This window comes from Syngnathus acus, chromosome 6 (assembly GCF_901709675.1).
Source record: "Syngnathus acus chromosome 6, fSynAcu1.2, whole genome shotgun sequence".
In the NCBI taxonomy this organism is placed as follows: Eukaryota; Metazoa; Chordata; class Actinopteri; order Syngnathiformes; family Syngnathidae; genus Syngnathus; species Syngnathus acus.
This window is the reverse complement of record NC_051092.1, coordinates 2,215,053-2,233,068: the sequence shown is the minus strand read 5'-3', so window position 1 is coordinate 2,233,068 and position 18,016 is coordinate 2,215,053. Positions and strand designations below refer to the sequence as shown.

At 44.2% G+C, this 18,016-nt stretch overlaps 1 protein-coding gene across 4 annotated transcripts in view; it reads right to left on the bottom strand.

Annotated features, from left to right (window-relative positions):
• Window positions 1-171: 171 nt before the first annotated feature.
• Window positions 172-18,016, bottom strand: part of mgat4c (mgat4 family member C) — a 42,669-nt gene continuing 24,824 nt past the window's right edge. For 3 of the 4 annotated variants that reach the window (XM_037254791.1, XM_037254790.1, XM_037254789.1), the window contains 3 exons: window positions 3,690-3,829; window positions 3,463-3,610; window positions 172-3,381 (listed from right to left, as the gene is read on the bottom strand). In XM_037254791.1, the coding sequence (XP_037110686.1) occupies window positions 2,225-3,381; window positions 3,463-3,610; window positions 3,690-3,818 (1,434 nt within the window). In that variant the 5' untranslated portion in view covers window positions 3,819-3,829 and the 3' untranslated portion in view covers window positions 172-2,224. The remainder of the gene's footprint in view (window positions 3,382-3,462; window positions 3,611-3,689; window positions 3,830-18,016) is intronic. The other variant, XM_037254792.1, reaches the window with a different exon arrangement.

The following is an 18,016-nucleotide window of genomic DNA, read 5'->3' as shown; positions in this document are numbered from 1 at the left end:
ACTTTCTTTTTTTTGGCCCATTTGTAACACCTTTTGGCAGGACCGTATGACTCGAAGCTTCAAGTGACATTTACCAGCTTTGTGAATTCAAACAACAGGAAATTATTCACAGTGCTGCATTTTTTTCCCCATATTTTGCAAATGTAATAGTTGATTTTTTTTTATCAGCTGATTATGCCCAATTCTACCAGCGCAACTTCTAGCAAAATACCGTAAATATAGAATTCAGTTGTAAAGGTATTACCGTGTGTCTCTTATGCAAATCAAAACAAAAAGCCTGAGCGTGTCCCCTCTAGCGTTCATTATGGATGCTCTTCAGCAGGAGGAGGAGAAAAAAAGAAAAAAAAAGCATATTATGAATCTTGAAATGAATAATGTATGTTCTTAGCTGGCGGCTAAACGTGAAGTCTCAGGATGCTTCAACCAGCTGCAAATGTCACCCCAAAATTATTTCTGTCGCGTACGCTTTTTACGTTTGGGTCCAAATTGTGCGGTCAAGCAAGGCAAACATGACACCGAGCATTCATGGGTTTAATCCGGCTCCTTTTTACAACACAACATCATCGTACAACGTGTGGTACAAAAATAAATATGCGTCATCTTACAGTACAGCAGCAACGAGAAAGACGCAAGTCAAGACAAAGAATGATATCACGTCGTCTTGTACGAAAACACGGATCGGGAAAAGATTTCACCATCACTTCATGCACGTGTTACATGCGTCACATGACCAACATTGTGACTTCAGACTGCCACCTAAGCTAAGGTCAGACTCAGGTCATTAAGACCATTTCCCGGGACCCTACGACGACGGATTTGATCAAATTTTCTACACAGATGGGTAATAAGTGTGAAACTTTTTTTTTTTTCTAGTGGAGCATGGCAGTGACTTTTGATGAGTTCAGTAAAACAGGGTAGTTTATCTGCTTAATTTTTTATTCAGACCCCGAAGCTCGTCTCACTTAGCATCATGACATTTGGTAGGCTTGTCTATTATGAGTAGACCCACAAAAAGTCTCAAGAAGCCATTCTTGAAAAGACACGGGAAGTCTGCTATTTGGTTCTGAATTGGCTTTTCCCAAGGTCTTTATTTTGTCCTAAGAGAGAGCTTTTACTGCGGGAAAATTGTGCTGCTGAGCTTATATTGGAAAAAAAAAAAAAGAACAGCACTGTTGGCTCGTTTTTCACTGAGCAATCTCATCTCCAGTGGAAAAAACAAACAGTGTTCTCCTGTCAGCCGCTTTGACATAACACGGAGCAGACGCGGTGACACAGAGGTGGGGGGAGTGGGTGGCGATGGCTTTCAAAGTGAATATCCAAAGTGCCAAGAACCTCAAGATGGCGCTCCTCCTGGTAGCTTAGCGGTGCGGGAGCTCATTAAGGGCCAAACGGGGGACGAGGCCTGCCGGGAATCCCACAGCGACACTTTGCTGCCTTGTTATCCGTCTTGAAAGGCTTCGAAAGACGCAATTACTTCAAGTAATTGGACGGCGTTCTCAAGGACAGCCTGTTGTATTGCGCTTCCTAATAACCACTACAACTTTTTTATTTATTTTTTTAAAGAAGATGCGTACGGTGATGCATAAGGAAAAATACCTTGGAGTAAAATGGAACAGCTTGTAAAATCCTGTTCAATATTTGGAAAGTTTCGCGACACCAAGAAACGAATTTGGATGGATGTGTGAAGTGACGTGGTGGACACAATGATGACAAAATTGAAAGTGAGAAGAAATTTGGCCATTTTGGTTTGAAGCAGCTATTTTGGGCTGGATTCTCAATGACTCATGCTTTTATATTGATCTCAAGCTATTCATTTTGTTTTGAAGTTGCGGCTCAGATTGGTTCCGAGCAGAGAATTGCTTCAAATGAGTCCCGATCGGAAGGAAGCAGATTTCCTCGACTCAAAATGGCCAAGCTTCATGATTGTCAACACAAAGCAAAGCGTAATGCCGAACGCTCTTTTCTCACTTTTACAACTGGTGCTGAAATACATTTGTAAAAACCACGACGACAACTTTACATTCAGTAGCTTTTTAACAATAGTCAATACTTTGTAAAGTTCATTTCAATACCTTTTCATTTCAGAGAATCTGAGACTTGCTCGTATAAAAACAAAAACATTTAGCAATCCAAATCAATAAATACGTACGTATAAAACGCTTACATCGGAGTGGAAATATTTACATTTCTAGAAATTGTTGCCGACGATGTCCGCACGTCTTCCTCATTGGCTGGGCGGAGGTGTCGTCCATAAACTTATACTTCTGATAATGAGCCACTCCTTCTGAGCGGCTGTCACTACGATACGCACACACTCCACATCAAAACTGATCTTGTGGTCCACGTCCCGGACCTCGATGTTACCGTTCTTAAACTCCCCCAGGGTGATGTACGACGAACATTGCTTTCCCTTCTTGGTGCCCACCAGTTTCTCGCCGACTTCCAGAGCGCCACGGCGCAGGATGTCGCTCTGTCTATCATCGGATCCCGTGGCGATCTTGATCCTGCTGATCTTGGCCGACTTGTTGAAGACCACCACGAAGAAGTCTCCGGTGGACGGGGGCTTGCCCCAGAAGTACTCGTCCACGGCGCTGTAGGCCTTGACGGCGTCGTAGTTCTCGAAGATGTCAATGTTGGTGTAGAGCCGCGCCGGCGGGTTGTCGGGTATGTCCACCGCGTCTTCCTCAAAGTCGTCATCCTTCAGCTTGTTCTCGGCACCCTTGTAGGACGAGTAGTAGCCCATGTGCTGGAAGAGCGACGGCTTGAAGCGAATCACGTCCTTCTGGGCCAGCAGCCCGCGGAAATGGATAAGCAGCCAGTCGCACGGCATCTCCTGGTAGAACATGAGCAGGAAGTGCGCCAGGCGCGGCAGGTCCCGCGCGTGGTAGAGCTTCCCGATGTAGCCCAGCTTGGAGAACTCCAGCATCACCCAGTAGGATCCCTCCCGGGAGGCGATCACCTTCTTCAGCGCCGTCAGGAAGTTACGAGAGCAGCGCACGTCGTCCTCCAGCATCATGTAGAAGTCGGACAGGTTGGTGCAGAAGTTGAGCAGGAAGGCGTAGTCCACGTTCTGCTTGGAACGGAAGCGCACCCGGTCCTCGGGGTCGTTGTAGTTCCGCTTCAGTCCGTCCAGGGACGGGTAGTAGTCCTCGGGAGCCTGGATCACCAGCAGGCGGCCGGCGATGATGTGGTGCGAGAACTTGCGGCTGATTTCCTGCAGGAGGTTCTCGCACCACACGGAGTCAAAGTCAGCCAGGTGGACCACCACCACAATCTCCTTCAGCTCCTCGTAGCTGGACTGGTCAAAGATGGACTTGATGGTCTCCAGGAGGTAGTTCCCTCGCTTCCTCTTCACCGACGACAGCCCGATGGTCAGATACTCTGACAAGGAATAAATGATGCCGATCATGTTTTGATGTGACGTCAAATATTTTTTTTTCTTTTACAAAACATTGGACATACTCTTGCGGTTGAGCGGAGTCCCGGCCAGGTAGCGGTACGTGACGTTGATGGATCCGGAGAAATTACCGAGGTCTCGGAAGGTGTGCACGTATCGCTCTGCGCTCGGGAGGTGGGCCGACGTCTCCCTGAGCTGCCTCTTATCTTCTTCCTGGAAGACATGGAGGAGCATATGATGCTGTTAAACACGCAGGTGCGCACACACACGCAGACGTAATGGAATCACTAACCAGCACATATCCGTCTTCAATGTAAAGGTTGAGAAAGAGGAGGAACGTGATGAGGAAGCCGAGGAAGGGGATGGCCGAGCGCTTCCTCAGACATCTCATCTTGTCCAGGGACTTCCACAGCAGCCTCATGGTCAACTCACCTGCACGACACACGTCACGGCAAAACGTCTTTCAATTCATCAATTCATTCTTTTTCGTTCGCAAACTCACGTTAGTTGGTTAGTCACAACACGATGTGGATTAAGCGGCCGACGTGGATAACTGCTGGAGTGTGTTGCCCATGATGCCCAATTGTTGCCATGGCAACCATCTTCTTTCCTTCTACCCAGAAACTCATCTGACAAAACTGCTCATCCCTCTCATATCCCGGGAAACGGGGGAAGAGCTATAAATTCCCAGGATGCATTAACCATGTGTGTGTGTTTGTGTGTGTGTGTGTGCGTGTGTGTGTTCATTTTAGTGGCAGCAATCCAGCCAGCCAAATGGACTAAAGTGTCTTTTAATGGTTGCGACCCACTGGCAGTCACATAGGCTGGGATGTCGGTGCTGCCATTTTCTCAGGACGCTGCTGCACAGTTCCAGCAAGAGTGTGTGTGTGTGCGTGTGTGTGTGTGTGTGTGTGTGTGTGTCCAGTGTAGCACATAAAGGCACAGCATTGCCTCTGCGCCGTTGACGTGTCCACACTCGATTGAACGTGAGGCGAGAGTTTACCTTTTAATTAAGTCATTAGTTCCTCGGTTGCTTTATTAGTGAGTTACTTAGTTAGTCGGTCCATCACTTAGTTAGCGTGCCGCTGACCTTCATTCCCCGAGGTGGCAAAGATTGAAATTGTTCATCCACTCACAAAGATGCAACAATTAGTTTCCTTAGTTGCTTATTGAGTGTAGAAAAATGACATCATTGTAAAAATGTTTTTTTTGGGGGACATGTTGCAGGCAACAACAAAAAAAATCATAAATATTTAGCAATAACATGAAATGTCTCATTTTTTGTAGAGCATTCAATCGAAAGCTGCTTTTGCCTGAAATGCATTCGCCTGTATTTTTTATTTTTTTTCCCCCCACACAATGTCCCCAACCTTCACTAGAATTGGAGTCTGTTTACCAAGGCAAAAATTCTATTAGAGTTCATCTGAAACGACTGAGATCAAATGCCAGAGTGCTTCTTCTTTCCAAGGTGCATCATAATACCTCCGTTTTGTTTGCTGCGTTACCTTTGAAAGCTCCATAACATCACTGCAATTTTTTCCCCCTCCACTCGCTGTGCAACTGAGATGGCCTTGTGTCGCCCATCTTGTTTTTGACTTTCTATTACCTCACTAAAATAAATAGAAAACAACCTTGAGAGCTCCCTTTGATTGTGTTGTCACACCGCGCTTCAGTCACAGCACACACACACACACACACACACACACACACACACACACACACACACACACACACACACACACACACACACACAAAAAGCATGAAAAGGTGATCCCCGACAAAGGCGAAGGACAATCGCAGCCTGCAGCTTGTCACCGAAACAACCAACAAAAGGAGTTGCGCAAGTCTAAAAAAAACTGATCAACATAAGAAAGCATGTCGGCTCGTGATTGGTCGATTGGTTGTAAGTTGAATTAAACGTATGGAACAATTTAGAAAGCAAAAATTGGTCCCAGCTTTGAACTGGAGTCACTTTGGAACTCCAAAAGTCTCGCCGCCACTTTAGCGATCACATCATGTTTACGTTTTGATTCGGGCAATTTCGAAACGCTTTGCTGGCACGCGGGAGGAAACGGGAGGAAACGGGCGGTAGAGGCGACGACGCTTCTCCCGCATTTCATCTTATCTGTTTTCCATTATTTCCCCCGCGGCCTCCTGCACCTCACAGATACCCGCTTCCGGCGCCAATAATCAATTAAGCGGGCGGATTTGCTGGGCTTCAGCACTCGCTTTGTGTCAGCGCGTTAGCTTTCCATGGATTTCTCCTCCTTGATGAGAGACGCCAGCGCTTTTTTATTGATAAGAGAAATGCGGCGCAGGCAGGGGAGGAATAATCAGTGGCTTTCATTAACGAACGGCTGTTTGGTTAGTCGTTGAAATTGGTCAAAGAGTCGAGCTTCTTACAGGCCAACGCACAAAAGAAGGAAGTCTGCGCACACTTGGCAAACATCAAGCGTTGGTAATTAGCAGCCGGTAGACACCTAATCTAATCAGACGCTGCCATGATTCAATGCTAGGGGGAGTATTTTACACACAAGTCGGGTGCAAAATGGAGTTCAGGGTCTTGCTCAAGGTCACTTCGACATGGTCACCAGGGTTGAGGATCGATCCTAAGAGTTGAGAGGCTAGAAGCTGAGCTACCGCTGAGCCACACTAATGGGTTAATGTTAGGAATACAAAGTAAGCTTTAAAAGTAGAGTTTGGGCTTCAAAGGGCATTTCAAGTTGGGGTTTCAAACTGGGGTTTAAAATGAGCGCGTACGTCTTTATCCTAGAACCAGGAAAAAGAGACTTTTTAGATATCTAATCTCACAACGACATTTATTTTAACAAAAATGTTTATTATTGTGACATGAAATTAAACTGTTGAAGCCTCGCTTTTGCGATCAACCTGTATTTGGAGGGCTGTCGTTTAAAACTAGGGTCAGGCTTTCGGACTAGGGTTAGGGTTACGAACTACGGTTTCAAACTAGGGTTAGGGTTTCTAACTGGGGTTTCAAACTAGGGTCAGGGTTTCACACTAGGGTTTAAAACTCGAGTTATGGTTTCATACTAGGGTGAGGGATTCAAACTAGGGTTTCAAACTAGGGTTAGGGTTTCATGCTAGGGTTATGGATTCAAACAAGGGTTTCAAACTAGGGTTAGGGTTTCAAACTAGGGTTATGGTGTCAAACTAGGGTTGGCGTTTCAAACTAGGGTTTTAAACTAGGGTTCGGGTTTTAACCCTCAGATGCATAAGGCCATTAATTCTTCTTTGGTGACATTTTTCCATTCTTTTCCTCGAGTTCTCTGACTTTTTATTATGAAGATATTAAAAAAAACAATCATCGAGTCATTTTTGACCCACTTATACATCTAAGGGTTAATGAAAAGCTTCATTATAAGCTGCTCTGTTGGACTCGTACAGCACAAGAGAAGGCAGTCAAAGTCCACGAGGGTATTTTCTTCAGTCTTGAGAGGGGAAAAAAAAAAGAAAGGAAAAGCACTTAAAAGCACTTTAAAGAGTCAAGGTCATGTCCTGGTCAAAAGGAAAAAAAAAATGTCTGCAGGCGTCAGACAACATGACAAAGCTTTATCTCCCGCTTCCACGCCTGGAGAGGGTTGGCGCTCGCCTGGCTTTGCACCAGGAAATGAAACCTGAAAGACACAATGAGACGGCACCCCGAGGGACGAAACGGCAGCTCGCTCCTCTGGGTGACGATAGCCACAGACACGGAAATTGGAACCGCATGCGTCCCCCGTCTTGGATGTTTCATCGACAGAAAATGAGCAGTTAGCAATGTTAAGTTCACTTCAACACAGCTAAAATAATCAATAAAAGCCAGAATTAAACCGACTTCATTCTAAACCAAAACCGAGAGGGCGATACCGATACAGGCCTCGAACCCACAACCCTAGGCGTGAACAGAACCAAGATGGCGTGTACGCTACCTTCACCGAGATGAGGAGTTGCGGAGGAGGAAACGTTGGGCTGCCTTTTCCCGGACGCGGCCGGACTGGCGGCACAATATCCCATCTCGTACATGAATCTTTGATGAGGTGCGTCTTCCAGCCAGTGGCTTCTAGACACTTAGTGGACATCCAATGGGCCTGATGGGGCAGACATCTCTGTGCCCCCCTCCCCTACCCCCATCTTGTCTCCCTCCCTCCTTTGGGAATCAAACAAACCTCATGTTGTGCGATTTAGCCCGTCTGTAGCTTCTAGCCACCTGAACCGTGTCATGCTTTTCACGATATTCAAAAGAACGTCGCATCCTGTAAGGCTTGTTATTATCACCTTGTGTTTGGAGGCGCGGCCTAAATTTATAGGAAGCTCTGACCCGACGGCGACGCAATTACACTTCAATTAACGGGAGGTTGTTAATGCTCGCTGACATTCACACTTGCGCCAAGAACAACACTCCGCCAGATGAAGCCACTCTCCAAAGCGACTCCAATAAAATCAGTGGTAACTTTTTTTGAAATAACTCACACGAGTCAACAAAGAGGTTGGAAATGGGACTGCGGTCAAAAGAAGCTGTTGTATTTTCTCAATAGGAGTGGTGTGTCTGAAGAAATGTAGAATAAGTCTAAATAAAGTCCAGCGTTGACAAAAAATGGTTTTAAGGAGTTAATGGGGAAAGGCAACAGAGAGAAAGGAAGAAGAGTTGTGAGCCTCTCAGTGGAGACCTTCTCCCGCCTGGGAGACATAAATTAGACGAAAAGGGCAGACTTGAAGAACAGATTGAAAAACTAAATGTCCTTTTCACAGTTTAATGCCCAATAGATGATAGCCAAAGGCTAACGCTATACATCGCAGTGACAAGCGCCGCTTCATCATGAACAACGCCGGGCTACCTCCGAGGCTTTAAACACCATACGTCCAGATTTTTGTGAGCGCAGAAGGAAAATAATCGACTTTTTTTTTTTTCAGCCAGTGAGATTCAACACTGAAGAGCCATTGTCACTGTTGGTTTCACCGAGCGTCCATGCTGAACATGAAGCAAGGTGAGAAAATGTTCCAGGAGATGCTGTGTGAAAGGAGGCCGGATGACATCAGCGCATTCTCCCGGAACATTCCGCTCCGAGAGTCACGCAGGCGGGAAGTGAGCATCTTAGCGGCAGATTTGCTCGTCTTTTTTCCCGGGGAAAAGAGGCTTAGCGTCTTGACTCGTTCCCACGACGGCAAAATGATGGCCCGATGCCCAACAATGACTCACAGTGCGGAAAATCGGCGGAACCGAGGCCGTCATTAGCCGACAAATCCCGTCGGATCGCGGGGAACGCCGACAATAGAGGACCGTGTCGGGACATTTGTTGAAAAATGCGCCTGTCACGTCCAATGGGTGACTCGCAAGTCACTTGGCGTCATTTTGGAAAGTGGCTAATATCGGGTGTGGGAACATTCGCCTGGCTGCCGATCAATTTTGTTGTCGTGACGATTTCGGTGGCATTTCAACAAACGACACATTATTGTCGTAAAGTTTTACTTTATATTTTGTATTTGTTAAACACTTTACAATGTTTAAAAGTGACTTCAATCCATATGAGTAGTTTTACTGAATTTGATAGTGATTGAATTGTTTTCGCTTGGGTAAGCAGCTTGATTGACTCGATTTATTTTTGCATACAACGCGGACGCGCTCAAGGTGACTTTTCATTGAAAATGTTACCCAAAAAAAAAGTGTAAGAAGCACATTTAATGAACATCCGGGGGTTACTCTAAGCTCTTCTCCCTCGCATCAAACATTGATGAACTGTTTTTATTTTATTTTTAATTTCCGCCCGCCGGCGCGTGTCGCGCTGCAATCGGAGCGTCTATGTTTACAAATTGCGAGCATGTTGAACATACCTGCTTATTAAAACGTGTCTCATTAGAAGCATTGAAAAGCATTTTTGCGTTCATTGTTTTTTTTTTCTAAAGCCGCTCATTGTCCTTATTATCATTCCGACTTGCGAATGGTTGAAAAAAAAAAAAGGTCATGAATATTTATTTTACAGTCCGCTCGGAAATGCTTGTGGAAATGAACCAAAGGTGGAGTCGTGTCACCGTGACGACCGCTGATGAATAATAAACAAAAGCTTGTTTGTTTGCTATAAACAAGGCACCACAGCCCTCGTTCAATTATAATGTTTTATACATAATTACAAAATACAGCAGGACCTTCCAGTCTAAACACAATCTTTTTTTTTTCCAAGCATGAGCCATTATGAATTTGTATTAAGTGTAGAGGTAATGTTTTCTGACCTCGATGCACCGCACCAGTCACAGGAGATTAAACTCTTAGTTAACACAAAGCTGGTTGTATCAAAGCAAAAGGAAAAGGAACACGCAACCTATCAAAGTACAAATTAAACCCAGTAACACCGCAGAGTACATCTCCTGAGGCCCGAGTTATGAAAAAAATATAAATCAATTTTCAAGTTGGTCCTGTCAAGCTAACACGAATTAGAAATAAAAATGGAAGAAGCGATCGATCAAATATAAAACCGCCAAAAATAAAGCCCTTTCACAAAGATAAGATAGATATAGATAGATAAGATATATAAAATGGGAACAAAACAAAGTAAAACCTGATCTAAGTAAGAAAATTAAATCCACAAACAAAATGTGTGAAATTAAACCCAAATCAAAGTTTTGGTTATTCACAAAAAGCTGCTTGATTCGAGCGAACGGAATCATCAATCAAAAAGAAAAGATACATTTTGTGGAAATTTGCATTTTGTTGACAAAAAGCTGAACCTGTCAAGGCAACCAGAATGAAAACGGAAGATAGCAACCTTTGCATTTAAACAGTAAAAATGACATCTGTGCAAAACTAAACCAAACTGAAGTAATTTAAAATTAGCAGCTTATCAAACGAAATACAAAAACAAACCAAAGGTCTTAGTTTGCATACAAAGTGCTGCTCAATAGTCGCTACTAATATCTCATGAAAAAACACCCCCCCTCCCCCAAAACAAAAAAACAGCACTACCTGGCCCTGACAAGAGAGAGACAATAAATGAAGACATTTTCTGAGTTTCCCACACATCTGCTGTTTACAGGGATGGAGAACAGGTCGGAAAGTACAAAAAAAAAGGAAAAACCAACGAAAGAAAAGTAGTGCTCGTCGATCTTGTAAGAATCCAGTAAAAGCTGCTGTGCATTATTAATGGCAGCAGAGTGGAGGAGAAGTGCACGCTTTCCAAATCCTCAGGCAATCACAATGGACAGCACAGCAAAAACACACTCAAGTATACGCAATGAACGACACACTCGAGCACACTCAGGTGCTTTTAGTTAAGAGTGGAAAAGAGGTATCAGGTTTTCCCCAAATGTAGCTTTTCGTGCAAGATGGTGACAAGGAGTCTTGTGTGCAGGTGGAACAGAATCGATAATGGCAAGCAGTCCAAAGGTTCGCATTTGTGTTACTGATGAGATGGGTGCTCATTTTTCAGGTCGGAATTTATTAAGTCTCATTAAATTGGCCAATGACGGCTAAGGTTCACGGGAGGACGTGTAGGTAAAGCCAGAGAGGATTTTAATTGAGAGGAAGAATATTATAAAAAGCCGCGCCGAAAAATTAAGATGATTTCGACGACGCTTTGCTAACCTGTCAGATTTTCAGTCCGGCTAAAACAAATGTTTTCGATTTCCGTAAAGCCAAGATAAGGATAAAAAAGTTGAATTTTTTTCCGAGTCAACTTGTTTGTGACTTTTGACAAGAAAGCGCGAAAAGGGCTAACATTAGCTTCCCACGCTAGCTGCTGCTATCGCATTGCCATTTGTGAGCTGTTGTATGCCGGCACCCTTTTTAAAGCCTCACTTTTTTTGAGTCACCACAGCTGACATTTATAAACACTCAACATGGTGGCCTCGAGGGTTACGTTCCAAACATAAAGGTCTCACGTCGGAGTCCCGCAAGCTGCGTCGGAAGGCTATTTTGTCCAATGTTTGCCATTTATTTGTGGAGCAGAAAGAAGTGAGGCGCTCTTAAAGGTGAACATGTGAAAAGGTCACACGGTGCAAAATATTTGTCATGTTTTGTCAGCCGCCTGCTGTTGCTCACACTGCAGTCATCACGCCTAGAGCCCACCGTCGTTGATTCTAACTTATGTAGCTTGTTGTACGTCAGATAAATAGGGCACATGGCGTCCAAGTGGTAATTCAAACATCATCATCTTAAGTCCTTGTGAATTGGTTTTGTAACATAAATGGAGTAGCAGTGATGTAAATTGAAGCGAATCCTATCGTAATTAAAGTTAATGGTATCATCATCGTTGGAGCCGATAGTATTTTAATTGGCGTTAATCACATTGTCAAATGAATCGTAACATATTAGTAGTAAATCATATTGCATCGTAATGCTAAGACAAAATGGAATCCAAATCACGCTAATTAACTGACATTGACAATATTTTGAATTTGATCAGACAGAATTCATTCGATTTGTAACACGATACCATTCACTCCAATTACGACACGATTCGCTCAAATTACGACTACGGTATGATTCATTCCAATGATGATTTGATGTGCTTTAATGGCTCACTACAATTCTGTTGTTATGACTGACTCGCATTACGATACTATATGACTCAATCCAGATTCGGAATGATTTATTTCAATTATGATATGATCCAGTCTAACAATGATCTAATACAACAGAGTGGCCAGATACCTTGAAAGCGAAGTATCCAGACACAAAACTCTTTCGACTGATGTCAGTCAAACTTTTAATCTAAGAAAGTGTCGGTGGGGACTAGCTTGACAGTGGAGTAAAGCTCCCAGGAATCCTCAAGTCTGCGGCTTTGTCTCAGGCGTCGTCTCTGTGTCGCCGTGTTGCGGATGACTCCGCTGTGCCCGCCAGGGGAGCTCAGAGGCCGAGCGTGTCCTGACGGATCAACGGGATTTCATGTCTGGCCGGCGGAAGATTGTCAGCTCCAATTTCTCGAGGGAATTACGAGAGCGACAAGACACGGAGCGTCGGACTGAGCCCGGAACTGACTTCTTTGTCGTGCTCCGCAGAGAAAACGAGTGACGGGATGGAAATGTCACAGTCTTGATGTGAAAGGGGGATAATTGAACTATGAGTGGAAGAAAGTGAACTCCTGCAATTCTGCAACAATTCACACCAGTTCCATCCAACTAACTTCAGTCCGATCGTGATCAAATTCACTCCAATTTTGATGCAATATCATACAATTCATTTCAAGTGCCAGACGCTTCAATTATGATTCGATTCACTGATGATTCGGTTAATTTACAAATTAATCACACCAGATCACATCTGATCAACTCCGACTACAATCTGACCGAGTCAAGTTATGAATCTCCTCTCTCAATCTCTTATGAATCTGATTCAATTCAGTGGAAGCGACTGGTACTATTCGATTGGCTTCAAGTATGATGCGATTCAAGGTGATTCACTAAAGTTACGATACGATTCACTTACATTTTAATGTGTCCTGTGGTATTAGATACAGTGCGGTGATTGCTGGGTATGGTAGCGACATATTGAGATACAGTGTGTCGCATCACCCTCTGTGATGTTGATGCATACCCCGAATATTAGTAATAATCTGTCGGGGTTCAGACAGCGCGAAGACAAATAGACGCGAGATTGAGCCCATGCGAGGGGGATGCGAATGATGAAGGTGTCATCCTGACCGAGAAGGACGCTGCGTTCAAAGGTGTGATGGGGCGCCGGGAGCACAGAACGTTGACGGAGTGGTGTGAGGTCTGCTCGGACAGATGGCGACCGCTAATGAGAGTGTGGCGACGAGGCAGAAGGACGAGGTTTTACTGCTGCTCAACTACATCACCACAACATGGACAACAACAACATGAATATTTTTGCTTCTTTAATGTAGAAGAATACAAAACAGGTTTTGTATTTTAGGAAAATGATGATAAATAATACACAACGCTTTGCCGTGTTCCGTGTAAAAGGCCTCTGTGTGAAACAAAGTCTCTTCGATACAACCCATAAAAAATCTCCCACCAATTGTCTTCGAAGCCCCCTTACTTGGCCTCTGTGTGAAAGTCAAATGTGGATAATCGTCTCCTTTTACAACTGGGATGCGACAGTATCTCTGCGTTAAACAACTGATGTCTGTATTCCACGACGCAATCCGGCACGTTCTATAACAAGCTATCTTCAACTTCTTTGCGTAAGAAGCAAAGGTGGATACATTCTGAGCCTTCTGTTAAGGCAGTGATGTCACGATTCTTTGCATGATTGTTGTGTGATTCGTTTCAAGTCTATTTTACACCGCCTGTAAACGCTTGTGTGATTCCGCCACTCGAACGGGAGGTCAGAAGCAATTTTCTGCTACTTTGTAGGTCCTAACATACACTTTTTGTGCTATGTTATTCCATAATGGCCGTGTTGACAGCAAACAAAAGACAACTTTTATTATGCTACATGACATCCAATTATCTGATCATTGTCTCTGTGTGTGAAATTATACAGACAAATCCCGTCTTATCTGGGCATCTGGGTGAAAGGCAAAGGCGAAGCCAAGCAGTCCATTCTATCGCTGGGAAATGCCATTAAATCCACAATCAATTAACGGATTCATAACGAGCGATTTCAGGCCAAAATGTCACCGACTGGATTATGTGCTAATGGTCCCTTAGGCAGAAAGGTAGAGCTGGCAACTCCTTCTGCACTCTGAGAAATATTACGGCATTCTTCTCCTGCCTAGCGCTCCTTGACCTTGTCATCATTAGTGGCTTGACACGAATGCATAATTAATGGTAAACAAATGAGACTATGCTAATGCAGGAGCACTTTTGCCATTCGGGTTCAGACGGCAGGGACATAGTGGAGGACTAGGCCACCGCAAGTGGAAAATATTCGTCACATCTGAATAAAAAAAATAATAAGATGAATTTATTAAGAGAAATCTTTTTTTTTTTTTTGGGAGAGAACGTTTTAAAAGTCCAGGAGTGACAGTAGATGTTTGGCGTGTTACATTGGCAAACGTTCAAGATCAATAGGATTCTTGCTCAAGCATTGACAAAAACATTTTTTGTCCTGTCACATCCATCGTGGCTTGAAAAATGTTCAAAATCAATGGCATTCTTACTCAGGGATTTACGCTGTAAAAGTTTTTGTTGTGTCACATCCATCTTGGGTTAGGTAATGCTCAAAATCAATTAAATTGTTGCTAAGGCATCAACACAAAAGCAGTTTTTGCTGTGTTGCATGCAACATTCAAAATCAATACAATTAAAAAGCATTAGGGGAACAAAAATACCTTCCACCAGTTTCACAGATTGACATGAAATTAGGTGAACATTTAACAGGACATATAACAGAAAGCCTATTGTTAAAATGAAACAGGAAGTCGGACATTTTGGTTTGAAGTGGCCATTTTAGCCAAAATTGCTCATTTGTCTCCCTAGAAAAATATTTTAAAATGAATCGCAGACACCTTTTGCTAAATGATACGAACTTGGAAAGAGATGACTACAACAACAGGATGCGCAAGAAAGTCTCAATGACCCATGTCCGAAATTGAACAGAAAGTCGGCCATTTTGGTTTGAAGCTGCCATATCTATTGTTCTTTGACAAATTCCTAATCCAGCCAAAACATCCCCATTTGGAAGCAGTCATTCTAAACAGCTAAATTGTGAAACTATTTTGCATAGTTCATCAAATCATGATGTCAAAGTTTGATGATAATCGATTCCTGAATCTTGACAAAGAAATTTCAAAGCTCTGTGGGGAATTTGCGCTCCGTTTCCTCCTCCCCGCTGTTTCCGACGACAGCTGACAGCCGGCAATGACATTTTTAGTCATTAACGGCATGCGCTCACAGGAAATGAGCGTCGGTACGTCAATATCCCGCTGTGACGCCGGTGCGCCTCGCTATCGATCCGTCGCTATTATCATTATGGATTCCAGCTCAGATCAACATGGCGTGTCTTTATGTCAACGCTAAGCGCTAAGGAGGTGCTAAAGGACAAAGACTGCAGTGTGGCTACGTGTTTGCTTTGGGATTACTACCGCAATATCTGGTAGACCAAGTAAACTAGCTCCTAGCCAGAGTAATGCTGTTGATCCTAATTTCAAAAATGTCTTTACTAGCACATCATTGTTTGGGAGACATTTTCATTTTTTTGTGCTATACTGTAAATGTATGCTATAAAATGTCATCATGGGAAAAGGTCAACTGTAGCTGGCAGGATGAAAGGGGCTCATGTCACACCCTTGTTCTCACTTTTAGTTATTCTCTAGAGCACGCAGCGTGAAAGGGGCTCTTATGACTAATGTAATCATAACACTTAGTGATAACCATCCAACGCTTCACAAGCTACTTTTATCTACAAGGCTGGAGGGCAGACAGCTCCATTTGGGATGGAATCTATTCCCCGTCCCGCCAAAGGTAATGGAGTCCCCGCTGACAAATGTGCCGAGTCAGGTTTATCCGCGAGGTATGCGATTGGTCGCCCATTGACAAACGAGCCGGCGACCATCCATCGTTGCGTGACTTCACATCGCCGTGTAATTCCGATGACTTATCGTGCTCTGATGGCACTTGTTACCAGATTGACTGAGTTGGGAATATGGTTCAAATATTTGTGATAGAGGTTGCCTTGGAAACGAGCACCTGATACAGCGCCGTTTAAAACCAACATATCCAGCTCGGGTTGAAAAACATTCAAACTCAGCTTTACGGGAACTCATTTATAAATGATTATAAATGAAATCATTTTTAAATGTTTCCACCTCCAGTAGATGAAAATGTCTTACATTACTTGACTACTTCGGACTGAAGTCGTCTGGCATGTTTCTTGGCGAGCCAAGCTCATAAGGCGCTAAACGCACATTTCCATCTTTTTATTGGGCAGAAGACATCCATTACCGCTGAGTTTGTCGTGGTGTAAGCCACTAAATAATTATTGGTTTAGTAAAAGGTTAATTGCCGGACGGAAAGCATGCTATTGTGATTTAATTGCGCCGTTAAACGTCTAGGTTGTGAAGTAGGTGTCGGTAATTTGCTCATTTGGCGCAGTGTAAATGAAAATGAAAAACGATTTGGAGCCCCCCGATGAGCGCTCAAAGTTTGCAAAGCGTAGCAAAAACTCGCTGATGAAAACCTCTCATTGGATTTTTGGTAGCGTCGTGTTGGTAGGTATGTTTATCATGAACGTTTTGGGAACGCCTGCCCAAAAGGTTACTACTGCTCGTGAAAAGCATGCCTACCAAATTTCATGTTAAAATCCGCAGCGATATAAAAACATGCACTTGATCGTTCCATCATCGACGATAATCGAGTGGCATTGACCGGTCGTGTTGACCTTGGAGGCGTGGCAGAGTGTGCGTGTAAACAACAACGTCTTTACCTCCCTTTTGACGGACGGAGCTGCCAGCTGGATGTTTGATAAATCGTAATGAGACATCCCCGCATTCATTTCACGCAGGTTCACTCGGAAATGAGCCGATCGCGCCGGCGCTAATAATTCATACAGCTTCCATTAGGCTGTTCTTCTGACAAGACGCTCCTTGGAACGCTCCCTTGACAATCTGTTTCTCACTTAGTTATCTTTTGAAACTCAATGTTGAGACTATTCCACCCCCCCACACACACACACAATCACAGCACGAGGCACCAAATTATAATGACTCGAAACAGCTAATCTATATTGAAAAATGGCCGCCTATGGAGATCAATGTGTCTTATTTACCTCTTAATTACCGACTGTATTTACTTCCCTCTGATGTCTTTGCTTCAGAGGAGCGTGAGAAAATGAAGTCAACACAAGGGAGGATAAGGCTGAGCCTAAAATGAGCAACTTTTTTTTTTATAAAAGAGAAACTTCATCAAGTCGACCTGAGATTTTTGTTTGGGCGTTCCGGTGCACCAAAAAAAGCATTTTGGTGGTTTCCCCGTGCTGTCCTAGCACGGCCCATAAGAGCTTTGTTTTTCTTTTCTTTTTAGTAAATTAACGATGCAACCACAGGCTGAGCTACACTTTCGCACCTTTCACACGGTGTCCAAAAAAATTTGCCCCTTCAAAAACTTTGCTTTGAAAGCTGGGAAAAATGTGTGGGTCGCCTTCAGCCCCTTTTACACAGACCAGCAGCATTTAATAGAATTGTTGTTGTTTTTTTTAAATTGTGATTTTCTGGAAGTTCACAAAAGGCCAGTGGCACTGGAATAAAACCAACTATTTCCTTCAGTGTGAGTTTACGCGGTTGATCAGTGACAGCGGGCTGCCTTTAGCGCAAATGCTAATGTTGTTACGTGCATCTCGGCGTGTGATCACAGCTTGTTGCGCTGGCGGTGGCGTCGAGGATGAAAGCGCTTTGTCGCCCGCGCCGCCTGCGCCGCCCGCGCCGCCGTGAACAGGCTCGAGGTAGCGAGCCGGGATCAAAGTCAAGATAATCGACTACGACGTTCCGCGAGAACACCCCCCCGCCCTTTGGGACGCTGAATTTTCATTAAGCGCAAACTTCCCCTTTTTTGCCACGGGCTGGGGGTTGGCGGTGCCAAACTCTGGGAAAACGGCTGCCAGCCACTTGACCTCCTGGCGCGGCGCGGGGCGGCTTGGCCTCCGACTGCTCGAGCTGTTAATCTGGTTGAGCGGACAACAAGCGGCAAACAAGACCGCTTCGAGGAGAGCGGACCTCCTCCAAGGTCGAA